This window comes from Melospiza melodia, chromosome 14 (genome assembly GCF_035770615.1).
Source record: "Melospiza melodia melodia isolate bMelMel2 chromosome 14, bMelMel2.pri, whole genome shotgun sequence".
NCBI classification, from domain to species: domain Eukaryota; kingdom Metazoa; phylum Chordata; class Aves; order Passeriformes; family Passerellidae; genus Melospiza; species Melospiza melodia.
In genome coordinates this window covers 6,668,072-6,681,019 of record NC_086207.1, presented here as the reverse complement: position 1 = coordinate 6,681,019, position 12,948 = coordinate 6,668,072, and the positions used below count along the sequence as shown (strand labels likewise).

Genomic DNA, 12,948 nt, shown 5'->3' with positions numbered 1-12,948 from the left:
ACTTCATTATCTTGCAGGAAATACTCAGTAAAGAATCAAAATACAGAGTGTACAGGGTTGCAAATGAGGACTATTATCACTAACATTCTTGCATATTTTTTCACCAGAAGAAGGAAAATACAATACAATTTACAGGGTTATGCTAATACCCTGAATGATATAAAATATTATTATAGTAGTTAATGGTAACAATAACAACAGTTATATTAATGTTCTGCATTTGTACCCCCAGTAGGGCATCCATTAATTACACTGAAAATCTTCCTGCTATGGCATTGTTCATTGAAATCAAAGTGACAGAAATGAAGAAAGGCTAACAAAACTTCAGTGATACTGAACTTATCCTTCCTCTAAAGGAAAAGGATGGATGATTCTTTTGTTTGAGGATATAATCTTTTCCATTATACTTACTTATACTTACCAAAGTATTTTTTTTTTATTAAAAGGACTGGGAATATTGAAAAGATGGTGTCAATAATCTCTATAAATACTGAAACAAATATCCTCAATAAAACCATGTGTAACAGAACTGTTGCTCAGTCCAGGGCCTCATTGTCCAGCAGGAACCAAACTTTAACAAGGAGACAGGAGGATAAACAAATGGCAAAACATCAGGTTTGTTATGGGACATTGTGCAGCCCAAATACCTGTCCCAGGTTCTCCCACAAGATCCTCTCACAGTAACTAAGCTTTGGCACAGATCATCTGCCACAATAACTTATTATTTCATGATGAGCTCAGATCTCAATGAGTATGCCAATTATACCCCAAAAAGCTGTTAGCACCACTTGCTAATGGAATTCTGCTGCAAAATTCTAACATTAATAATTTCACATAGCAAGTGCTGCGTTGGATAGGGCAGCTATCTACCTTAAAGAGTATTTTTTGGTCAACTTCCATAAAACTACACTTCCCCCATCAAAGAAATATGAAAAGACAGTAAAACATCACAAAAATCTAAAATTAGTCATACCTTAGAAAGAACTATGTAGTGATTTTAATAATAAAAAAGTTACAATTTAGGTCACTGAAAAGAGATCCATCATTATTCACTGAAATTACCATCTTACTATCCAATACAGTACTTCTTTAAAAATAGATACAGCTATATTGGAAGTGAGACAGAAGAATAGAGACCATCTAAGATTGATGACTTGACCTGTTAAATATTCAGATCCATATTTACAGCTCTTCAGCTCTAGGAACTTGCTAAGCTGGGACTGGAAAACAGAGCAATTTTGCCCTTAAATCAACGGTATGGTGCAAGCTGACTTCAGTTTCCCAAAGCTATCTGATAATCCAGTGTGTTCTCTGAAATGAGCTGACAGTGTCTCAATTCCAGCATTGTTCACATCAGAGGAGAGCTGCAGAGGCACTTTCCCAGCAGCATTAGTGCTCATCCACAAAGCCTGGATGTTTTCAGGAAGTTACTGCTCCAGTGCAGCAGCAAAATCTCCATTTCTGTGGGGAAGCAAGGCAGAGCTGCTTTACCATGATCTGTATCACCGTGGAACTGTCACATCATCTCTCACACATCACCCAAAAATGAAAGAAAAACCTGACTGGGGGGATGCCCCGTGTTATCTGCATGACAGCACCGCTACACATCAGGGTTATTATTTTTTTTTAATCCAGAGAGACAACAAAAGGGGCAATAAAAGGAAGAATTATCTGGGTATCTACTGGTGATTAAGTGACATGAAAACAAGCTGCAGCAGGTTTCTTTGTTTTCTTGTAAACAGTCAAAGCATTTCAACATCAGCCCGTCAAAGGCACTGCAAACTCCTCCTGCTCTAACTGGGGTCACCACCCTGACGTGCTGCAAACAGGGAGAAACGGATGAGAGGAGAAACAGGACTCCAAATCTATTCTGGGGAAGCAGGTCTGAAGTCTGAGCAGACTAACAACTAATTAAATCACTTCGTTTATAATAGGAAGTGAAATTAAGCATTATTAAGGATTTCATGCACTGTTAGGCATCCTGAACCAAATTCCATTGTTGCTTACACTCTGAAGAGATGATTTGTGCAATCCCCAGTGATTTCAACACAGAATTGCCAATATGTTTCTGAAATGAAGATACTGAACTTGAAGCTAGAAGATTCATGATTGCTCTTGCATGTTGGTCTTATTAAAACTTACATTCTCTTCAGCTTCTTGTACTGGGTGAAAGCTCCAGGGGGAATGATTTTGATGAGGTTTTGTTCCAAACGTCTGAAAACAAACAGAGCAATATACATGTTAACTGCACAGCTACAGGACAGGAATCACATTAATTATGACAGTACATTTTATAGAAATATAAAGCAATTTTACAGGGCCTTGTGCAAAATATGCTATTATTTTGAAGTCCACTAAATAGAAAAAATACTTAGAAAAATAAAATAATCTCTCTGGTTGCTAAATTGGTCTAGAAGAAATGCCACAAGCTGAGGAAATTGCACTTTTAAGGTTCATGGAATTAATAAATAATAGTAGGCACATTTTAAAGTTAAGGTAGAAAATAGAAAATACAGATGCTTTCCTTGACTAGCAGTTGTAAATAGAATGTAGCTGTTTAAATGGACAGCTAACCTAGGTTGTGACAGCTTAGTAAACAGATTAATTAACACAATCAGACCAATTCAGGGGCAACAACCTGGGAAGATGCTAGAAACAAAAGTGAATTCACTGCAAGATGAATTCATATTTTTAAGAGGGTTGGGAGCATTTTATGTTAAAAGTGTAAAAAAAGAGAACTGCATCTTCCTATTCCAACTACCAAATACTTTAATTTTTCTAAAATATGGTCCAGACTACATAAAAAGTCTGTTTTTATTTCTAGTATTTGACTTGAAAGAAGTATTCTTTATGAAGTACCATAAATGCATGTATCACTAACATAAAATGCAAGCAGCTTTAAGACACCGCCTACAGCAAACACTGAGATTAATTTCTGTTCCTTCCCCACAGTACTTTCAAGTATTTGTCAGCAAGTTCCCTGAATTCCTGCTAAAAGGAATGGCTTCTCCTCAGATGAACTTCAAATATTCATCTCCATTAGAAATGTAAAAGTGGATCCTCAAACAACAAATTCCACTGACCGTGGTAGCTAAATTTCTACTGAGCTGGGACTGAGACCAAAATGTGGTTTCACCTTGCTCTTATTTATTATTGAAATTTTGTGTATTTTTTTTTCCCTGAAGTGCCCTAAAAAGCAACAGTTTAAATAGTAAAAAAAATCTGTGGTTGAAAATGGCTTAGAATTGAAATACAAAAACATACTGGAATGATGGAATGAGGCACTCCAGTCATTTCAAGTTGCTGCAGCAATGCAGATGGGAGAGAAAAAACACTTTAGAACCAGGAATGACAATAAAGTGAAATGGGAGAAGGGAGAAGTAAATCAAGGTTTGCAAAGTACTAGGGAATAGTAGAGAGAAAATGTGTAAGCTCTCTATACCTCTGGTGATCTGTGCTTTCATAAGCAAAAGAAAAGAATCCCCTTGAAAACAAGATAATTTGCCAGCTCATTTGTACTCTAAGAAGCTGTTCAAGTACAAATATTTTGATATTTGCACAGGCAGCTTGTACAGCCAACGTGCTCGCCCTCTTTTATATCTGTAGCCATCTATTTTTTAAAGGTTGTGACCAGAGTTAATTCTATTCCTTGCTTTGTGATCCGAATTAGTGCCTGAGATTTCCCTCCCAGTCGGTGTAAATATAACACATCTCATTTCTGGCAAGTCCACAGTGAAATGCAAATTGCAGCGAGCTCCAGCACGCCACTATTGTTGGGTGTTTGTCACCAGAATTAGCAGCACACACTCTTCCCACAAAGGCTCTTTGTCAGCCTGCCAGCCGGGTGTTCCACTCCTCCCAAGGGTTTCTGTGCAGGCACTTCGAGGAACAAAAGAGGGTCATGCCTGCCCGATTTCCTGGCCCTGGGGATGGAAAATGGGGCTCAGCCACACCACACATGCAGCCCTTACAGAAAAACCCAAATACAGGGATGGGGGGGAAAGTGGAGCTCTTTACAAGCAGAATTCCCGGGTAATTTTAGTGACTCAAGGGTGGAAATATACACAGAGTTTTCTCCCCCCAGAGAGGGTGAAAAAATATCCCAAATTGGAATAGTTAGTCACAGGTCCCAAGTAATAAAAAAAAATGAAATTAAAAAAAAAAAATAAATAAAAAAAATAATAAATTTCTAGGAAAAGCGGAGAGCAAGACAGAAACTGTCACAGACATCTTTTAATGAAAAATCATTTCCTTAGGATTTCTCCTCTTGAGAAGCTGAGAGGCTTCAAGAACAAAATGTAAACAATGGTTATCTACTGCTGTGGAATGCAACAGGGGCATCTGTGATTGGTCTCATGTTGGTTTGTTTGTAATTAATGGCCAATCACAGTCAGCTGGCTCGGACTCTCTGTCTGAGACACAAGCTTTTGTTATTAATTTCATTCCTTTCTATTCTTAGCCAGCCTTCTGATGAAACCTTTTCTCCTATTCTTTTAGTATAGTTTTAATGTAATATATATCATAAAATAATAAATCAGCCTTCTGAATCATCGAGTCAGATCCTCATCTCTTCCCTCATCCCAGAACCCCTGTGAACACCGTCACAAGAAACAGGAGTTATCTGAGAGTTGCATTCTGAAGCTACATAATGAACTCCTCACCCTTTCCTACAACATCTGCAGCAGATGGCCTGTACAGAAATAGATGGACAAGGCTCTTGTCACCTGCTGCTGTATTTCCACCACAGCACCTGACATTGCTTTATTCCACGAAGCCCTCTGCAAATGAAGGACTAAGGAATGCTCCTGACGTGCTCTGCTCAGTGCATTCCACCTTGCAGGTGGCACCAGAGCAGCACCACGGGCCCCATCAGGGTGTGTGGGCAGGTGGGCTCCAACCTGGGCACAAACCAGGGCACCAAGTCCAGGGCTGCATTAAACAAGCCTGTGCTTTAACAGAATAAAGTGCTAACCTGACTTCTATTTAATTTTTACATAAATGCATGTTTTAAAATGGCAAACATAGCCTGAAAAGCACAATGCAGTTTCACAAGTAAAATAACAGAAAACACCTTGTTTGTATTAACACTTTACTCTTTCACCTTGTTTGGCTCATATATGACATGTTGAGTGCAGCAGACAATTAAAAATCTCAACAAATTCTAGGTTCTGCCAGGAGGGGAGCTGGAAATTTCAGGGTGACGAGGGCCTAATTAGAAACCATACAATGGGAAACTGCTGGAGATGCCATCTTTGAAATAAAGCGAAAAGCAGTATTCTTACCTAACATTGGCGTTTTTTCCTCCAAAAAGTGAAAAAGTGTAAATTTTACAGCCACATTTTATTTCAGAGAAGAATGCCTAGATTACCTAGAACATGACCTTTGGAAAAATGTGGTTTTTATGGTGTATCCCTACACTATGGAGTGCTATCATACACTATAAAACCATCTATGCTAGTGCAAAGCAACATCATTTTTTGGGGAGTATTACCAGAGTATACTATAAAATAATTTTACAATACATTTGAAAAAATCTGTACAGGACACACAATCCTTAAAAAACTAAATTTTGATGATTTAAATTACTACTTCCCCTCTCATTAAAGGTTTATTACAACTCAATAAATTTTTCCTTGATTCTCCTGTGATATTTCATACTCAGCTCTATTTAAGAGACTTGCCAAGCAGAATTCCCAAAACTGATAAAGTGAACTGGCCCTGTTCAAGCTCCCAGAGGTTTTTGTTGCCCGTCTGTTCCCCTGGGGCTGTGCCATGTCACCAGGTGAGTGCTGAGATGAGCTGAGGCACATCTCCCCCTCCCCACACACAGCATTGCTCTGTCTGCCTCTCCCAGCTTCATTTTAGAGGCTTTGACAACAACATCAAAGGGCAGGAACAATTTCCTTTCTCTTCTCTCATATATCATATGAGGGCCCACTGGATTCAGATCCATTTTTTCTTTTCATAGCATGATGCTAGACAGGATAAAGCCCTCCTTCTTCCTACTTTTTGTTTTTAAATGACTTTGCAGCAATGAGAGCAAAAAGCAAACATATCAGAGAAAAAACCAGGACAAAACAAACCCAGGGAAACCACGCAGTTAAAGATGAAAAACTATCCCAGGGTAAAGAACAAGCGCTCAAATTCCCATGCTAATCCATCTCAAAGTTCACTGAGGTGCAAATCTTTTCATCACCTCCTCCCGTGGCGCCTGCACTGCTCACGGCCAGGATGGCAAAGCACAAAGGGATAAAGAACTCTGCTAACAGGGACTCAGCAGAGCCAGCTCACACTCAGGAGTGATGGAGCCATTCGTCTTGAAGAGTGATTCCCCCTGCAGAGCTGGGCAGACAGACGTATTAATTTGGGCTTTAACTATCTCCCTTTCATTGAGGGAAAGAAAGAATTTGTTATTTGGGTCTCTAATGGAGCAGTTTGCTAGCAATTTTCCCATTTCAAACACTGTCTCAGCTGCTAATGTGCAATGTTTTGTCAAGCTTACCTACCCATAACATAGACAAATCACTACCTTGGAGAAAAAGAGCGGGAGGGAAGCATCAGTACTGATAATTCTCAGCTGTCAGACGAATAGAGCCTACAAATGAGCCAGCCACGCTCTATTAACAGTGCCAGGAGCTGTGTCACCAGCGTCCCTGGGCATGGGGCAGGCACTGGGGCCCTGCTGGGACACAGGGAGGATGAGACAGGAGGTGGCTCCTGGGCTCTTCGGGGCTGGCATGACCAAACAGCCTCGAGCCAAAGGCACCTCAGAGAGAGGGAAACAAACCTGTGGCACCTGGCAGGACACACACAGCCTGTGTGAAGAGTAAAATCCTCATTTTCCACCTCCCTATAAACAGGGGTTTGCAGGGAACTGGGCGGGGAAGGAAGGAGCATTGACATCCACTGTGGTGACCTGTGGTGGTGTTCACAGGGGTCTGAGGATGAGGGAAGAGATGAGAATGTTGGCTCCATGTTTCAGAAGGCTTGATTTAATATTTTATGATATATATTATATTAAAACTATACTAAAAAGAATAGAAGAAAGGATTTCATCAGAAGGCTGGCTAAGAATAGAAAAGGAACAACAACAAAACCTTGTGACTGACCAGAGAGTCCGAGCCAGCTGACTGTGATTGGCCATTAATTAGAAACAACCACATGAGAGCAATCACAGATGCACCTGTTGCATTCCACAGCAGCAGATAACCAGTGTTTACATTTTGTTCCTGAGGCCTCCAGCTTCTCCGGAGGAAAAATCCTAAGGAAAGGATTTTTCATAAAATGTGTCTGTGACAGTGACAGAAGCCAGGGATGGGGAGAACAGTTTGGGTTAGGAAGGAGGAAATTTCTAGGCAACACAGCAATCAACCCAGGGACTGAAACAACTGGATTATAAAAAGCTACTTGGACCATTATTCTACATTTATCTCATAATTTAGGCTCTCATATATTATCACGCATTTTGATCTCTGATGAAGAAAAGTCCACAGGTGTATTTTCAGTATGCAAGGTGAATAAATCATACTAAATAAATCACCATCATACATGGCCTTCTTATTCCAGGTATGAGCTGGACCTGATCCCTGCTCTCACACCCTTCATTGCCTCTTCCTCTGAAACACAATCTTTACTCCTAGCATGCACAGCAGGTTTGGGTAGCTGCACTGAATATTTACCCAGGATGGGAGAGAAGGGAGGAATCTGCCCTGCATTCACAGTCAGGACTTGCAGCTTATCCAGCAGCAAAACCACAAACAGCCACAGTGCAAGGTCTGCTGGTTCAGAAAGTGCTCATGGACAGATATCCCAGGGAACAGCTTTTTGTGTCTCTCACCCCTCAGTCCCCAGGAATAAAAAAAAAAAAAAGAAAAGCAAGTTTTGTAGAAAACAAAGTGCTTTGGGATGGCAGGACATATAGCATTTTAGATGTGTGTGTTACTGCTTGTTTTAACAGTTAAAGCCTTCACCCTCCACCCCAGCCAGACTCTACCACCACTATAAAACCCTTAAACAAATGGGGTCCTCCAAGAGTTTTACACTGCTGCCTTTCATCCCAGCACCTGAATGACTCCCAAATCAAATTAATATTACAATTATAAATGCCTCTTATGGAGTCTGCCTCTAGGAAATGGAGAGCTGAGAGCCAGGAAAGCATCCACCTGTATTAATAAAGGTGACAACTGGAGTTTCCCTTCATATTCCCTCTGCTGTTGATTTTCAGGTCTAGCTGTTGAGCTCCTGCTGTAGTTTTAGACAGAACTGCTTCCTAACAACTCACCCGAGGACAGATCTTCAAGAGACAAAATCCCATCAACAGTGAAGTGACTTGTCAACATAAATCTACCTGGGAAGTTACACAGGTAATTCTGCTCACCAAAAGACATCTCTGAGAATGAAAACAGATGTTTTGATATGTTCCTGATACCACGGTGTTATTCTAAAAGCAGTGCTGGTGACATTGGATCTTCTGACACACTGCAGTGAGTTTAGTTTCAGCTGTGTGAGACTAAGGTATCAGCTGGTAACCACTGAATTTGTGATGGCAGCCACATTAGAAATCCATTCCCTCTGTTGTAGCATGTTAATTTTGCATTAAATATAGCACAGACAACCAGGAAACACCAGAGAAATCCACAGACTGGTATTTCACAAAACATCTTTTGACAAAACACCAACGTCTCTCTAACCACAGTAACACCAGAATGAAGCATTGTTCTCCCAAACCTCAGAGTTTCTCCATCCACCACTGTGACAACTCCACATTTGTGGTGGGAAATTTTGGCCCTTGTCATCAGAATGTACACAGCTCATCATTGCCATGTCCCTGCCAGTCTAATCCATGTATTTTCCTTTCTTTACCCCTGGCTGAGGGTGCAGGCTCCCCCTGAGCTCCCTCCCACTGCTGCAGATGACCAAGCCCAGGTGAGCTCCCCTGAGCCAGCACCTGTGAGGGTGTTCAGGGTAAATCAGAAGCTGTTTTGGGGGTAGAATACACAATAATGCCTTGCTGCTCTGAGTCTAGACTAGACAGAGAGACCATCTCCAAAGAGACCCTCCCCAGGTGCTGCCCAGTTCTGGTATTCACTTCCAGCATCTGCTCTGAGCACTTTTCACTGATATTTTTAGAATTTTCTTTTGGGGTGGTGTTTTTAAGATTGGTGGTTTTTTTGTTCTGAAGGGAGACAGAGAGTTTCTCCAGCACCTCTGTGAAAGCAATCATCCACCAATGGTTGAACCTGATAAATATAAACCTGTAGGATCATTTTTAACACGCCAGACCCAGAATATTTGCTTCACTGAGAAGCTCTGTGAGGTCTCAGACAGACTAACCCCTAAATCACATTGATTTTAATTATTGCTTGAGGAGGTCAGTCCTGAGCACCCTCTATTGACTTCCAATTATTTCAAGAAACTTCCAGCCCTGATCACTCCCCATGTTTTCTCACAATGCTGACAATTTCAAGCTGATTTGCATTTAATTTGTCAAGTTGTGACACAAAACTATTCTTTTAGTGAAAATGGAAGTCAGCTGACAGAAAAAACCAAAAATTTATTTTTTTGATCTCTAATCTAGCTTATTATTAGGAGCTGTGTACATTCTGTACATCTGTTTTTACTGCACGTTTACAATACTGACAAGGAAAAGGCAGAACACCAGAAATTAGCAGGAAAATTAAGTAGCTGTTTGGTAGTTGAAATTCTGCCACCTGTAATATTTTCTCAACAGATTCTGTTATTTGACAATAGACATTCCTCAAATCCTTTCTTAGTTTCACAGTCTTTTGAAGCAAAATAAACAGAACATGTGTTAGCCAAAAGACAATTAGTATTTCATCCAGTAAAAATCTGATTAGTATATTTTATGTCAAAGTTGTGATTTTAGGCTCTCTATTTTATTTTCTGTAATTGTTTTTCCTCTTCATAATCAGCTTAAGAATGTATATGCTCATTATTTATTGCAATTTCTTTATTTTGCTTGGCAACACAGGAGCTTTGCATTGAAATTTGTATTAGATAAAATATATATGCCTTTTTGGTTATACCATTCATTTTTATTTGTAATTATTAATTTGTGTATATACTGGACTGAAGTGATATCTCTGGGAAAAAAAAGATTAGACTTACACACTTACACACACAAACCCCCAAAATCCTAAACCAAACTAAAAACCAAAACAATCTCAAACCTACAAACCTTTTAAGTTTAATCCTACACAGTTTGCCTGAGTAAATTAACCTGTACATAACTTTTTTTCTAAATCTCCCAATTATCAAAAGCAATGAAGAAGGTAAAAATTGATATGGCTGAAATGAAAATTACCATGTGTATGAGACCTAGAAATTTATCAAAACAAGCCCACCTTCCTGTGCCTGCAGATGACATTAGTTACACAACTTCAGAAATAAAAGTAAAGATGTAAGAAATAAATCTGCCTTGATCTTGCAGCAGAAACTCCCTGCTGTTTCTGCTTGTTTCTAAAACTGTGAAATGCAGCTTTCTGTTTTCTTTAATTTGTCTCAACACGGAAAACACTTTTATTCTTAAAATTTTCCATATATTTATATTTTCTTCACTGACTATCAATCTAAAATATTTATTATTTCTTTATGATTTTTGTATTTTGAACTCCACAAAAAATTTTCTACATATTTTTGGCCCGACAAAATAAACCTCTGTGGAATGCAAGACACAGTTTGCCTGGTGAGATCCAGAACAAAGTAGTCAGGTTAGACATGAGAAGCTGTCCAGAGCCAATTTTCAGCAGTGAATGAAAATCATATTATAGGATTCAGCTACAGGAGCCAACCTGGTTCCCCAGGCAGAGAATTTGCCACCAGAGGCAATTATGCAGCATTTACTGCAGGTTCCAAAATACTCTCCTGGCTTCAGCTGCACTATTTACTGGAAGCCTGGGAAAATTATTATAATTTTCTTTCAGGAGGAAGAGTAATGTTAAATTAAAAATTGTCATTCCTTTTCCCATGAAGTTTATAGTTCCTACACATTTATGTTCTTGATAAAACTCCTTGCCTCTGTGAAACTGAGAACTTCAAAGCCAATTGTTAATAAACATGAAAATGCTGTCGTGTAGTTAATTTATAATTTATATAACAAAAAATTATTCTTATTACAATGAATAGTCACTGATGCTCAATCTTTCTATAATAGCTTTTCTGACTTTATTTTAGTTGGAGGAAAATGAATTTTGAATATACCAGTAACTTAAAAACCCAGAAATTGTTCATCACTCTCTTCAAATCATAAAAGCTTCCTAAAGATTCCCAGCTGGAAATGCACATTCCTGCAGGTACTGAGGAACAGAGAAGGCAATTTCTTCCTGAGACAACTCCTGAAACAACAAACACAGCAAACCTGTCTGCCTCCAGCTCTGCAACACTGCCCAGCACACTGGCACCCTCCTGACATTGAATTTGTCAGGAAATCATTCATTAAAGGTAGAACAAGTAGAACATTACATTACAAACTGATCATCCTGCAGAAAATTAGGTTTGTGCTCATTTTGCCAGAACCAGGAGAAAACCAACATTTCATTTTTCCTTTGCTCCAACTCTAGAATTTTTCCTAAGAGTGGAAATTCTGCACCAAAATCACCTGCTATTTAGATGTACAAAAACATCAGCCAGCAATTCAGCTATCAAAAGTGAAAATGCTGAACTAAACCCATGTGGAACAAGTGACTCAAACCACCCTTAGGCCAAGCCTGGGTGCTGCTGGAAGGGCTGCCATCCGTGTTTGCTGTGCCCAGCTGCCAGAGGAAGCTGTGGCTATTATCTCAGCACACATGGTGCCTGAACTGCACTTCTCCCTCAGGAACTGGCAGCCTCTTTACTGTCTGGAGCAACTGCATCAGCATTCAAACAAATGCTTTGGGATTGTTTCTGAGTCAGGTACATCCCACCCAGCTTTACCTTGGCTCATTCAATTCTATTTCTCTTAATCTCACCAGACAAAGGACATGGTATAGGTAAATGTCAGTGGTGAAGCAAACTTGACATGGACAGATCTTAGATCTGTTTGAAAATTTAAGGATATACTTTACATTCTGGAGTTTGATTTATAAGTCTGCAGATAACTGAGACTTGGCTTTTCAGAGTAATTAACACTGCAGAGCACACAGTGTTCAAAGCACAGTGCCTGTTGACTTTTGCTGCAGCTGGGAGTCCTCAACACTGCTGAATGTCTCAGCTGAGTCAGCCAGAACTGAGATTACATCACCAGTGACCACCCAAGGAAAGCTTGTGCAAGTCACTTGCCCAGAATCAATTAATAAAACCAGTCAAGAAGAGGCACAACCCAATTCTCTGAACAGCATTCATGAGATTCTCTTCCTCACAGCCCCCATTTTGCAGTTTTCCTGTTTCTGCAACACGTGAACAGACCCTGTCTATACACACAGGCTCCCTCCCTACACATCCCTGATGCATCCCTAGGCAACAAGAAATGAATCCAAGCTGTCAACAGCAGCATGAGACTGTGCTGCTGTTGAAGTGAATACCACCACAAATACACACAGAAACTTCAAATGACAACTGCAGCTACAAACATTAACTTTGGCATTTTCTAGCATTTTCTAATTTATTTCTTTTTACTGAAAAAAAAAAAAAAAAAACAAAAACCAAAACCAAACATTTAATTCAGTGACCTCAAACCCCAAAGCTGAAATTACTGATTCCATCACAAGGAAACTCCAGTGTAACAAAGTCTGAATCCCAGACTCCTGTAGCGCTCTCTAACTGGAACAGCAACAGTGCAAACAGGAGCTCCCTGTGTAGTTTAAGAGTTAATCTGTGCCTAGACAGTCCCTAATGCACAGGGACAGACACTCAAATTGCTGTTGGGTTTCCCAAGAACGTGGTGAGGGGGCAGGAAGGCTCTCCAAGGTAAATGTGCTCCACCTTTCCCTGTGTCCCTCTGTCCTGCCC

At 39.9% G+C, this 12,948-nt stretch overlaps 1 protein-coding gene across 4 annotated transcripts in view; it reads right to left on the bottom strand.

Annotated features, from left to right (window-relative positions):
- The window catches only part of SLIT3 (slit guidance ligand 3), a 491,085-nt gene that overhangs the window by 160,690 nt on the left and 317,447 nt on the right, over window positions 1-12,948 (bottom strand). For all 4 annotated transcript variants that reach the window (XM_063168563.1, XM_063168565.1, XM_063168564.1 and 1 more), the window contains one exon: window positions 2,143-2,214. In XM_063168563.1, coding sequence (XP_063024633.1) covers window positions 2,143-2,214 — 72 coding nt within the window. The remainder of the gene's footprint in view (window positions 1-2,142; window positions 2,215-12,948) is intronic.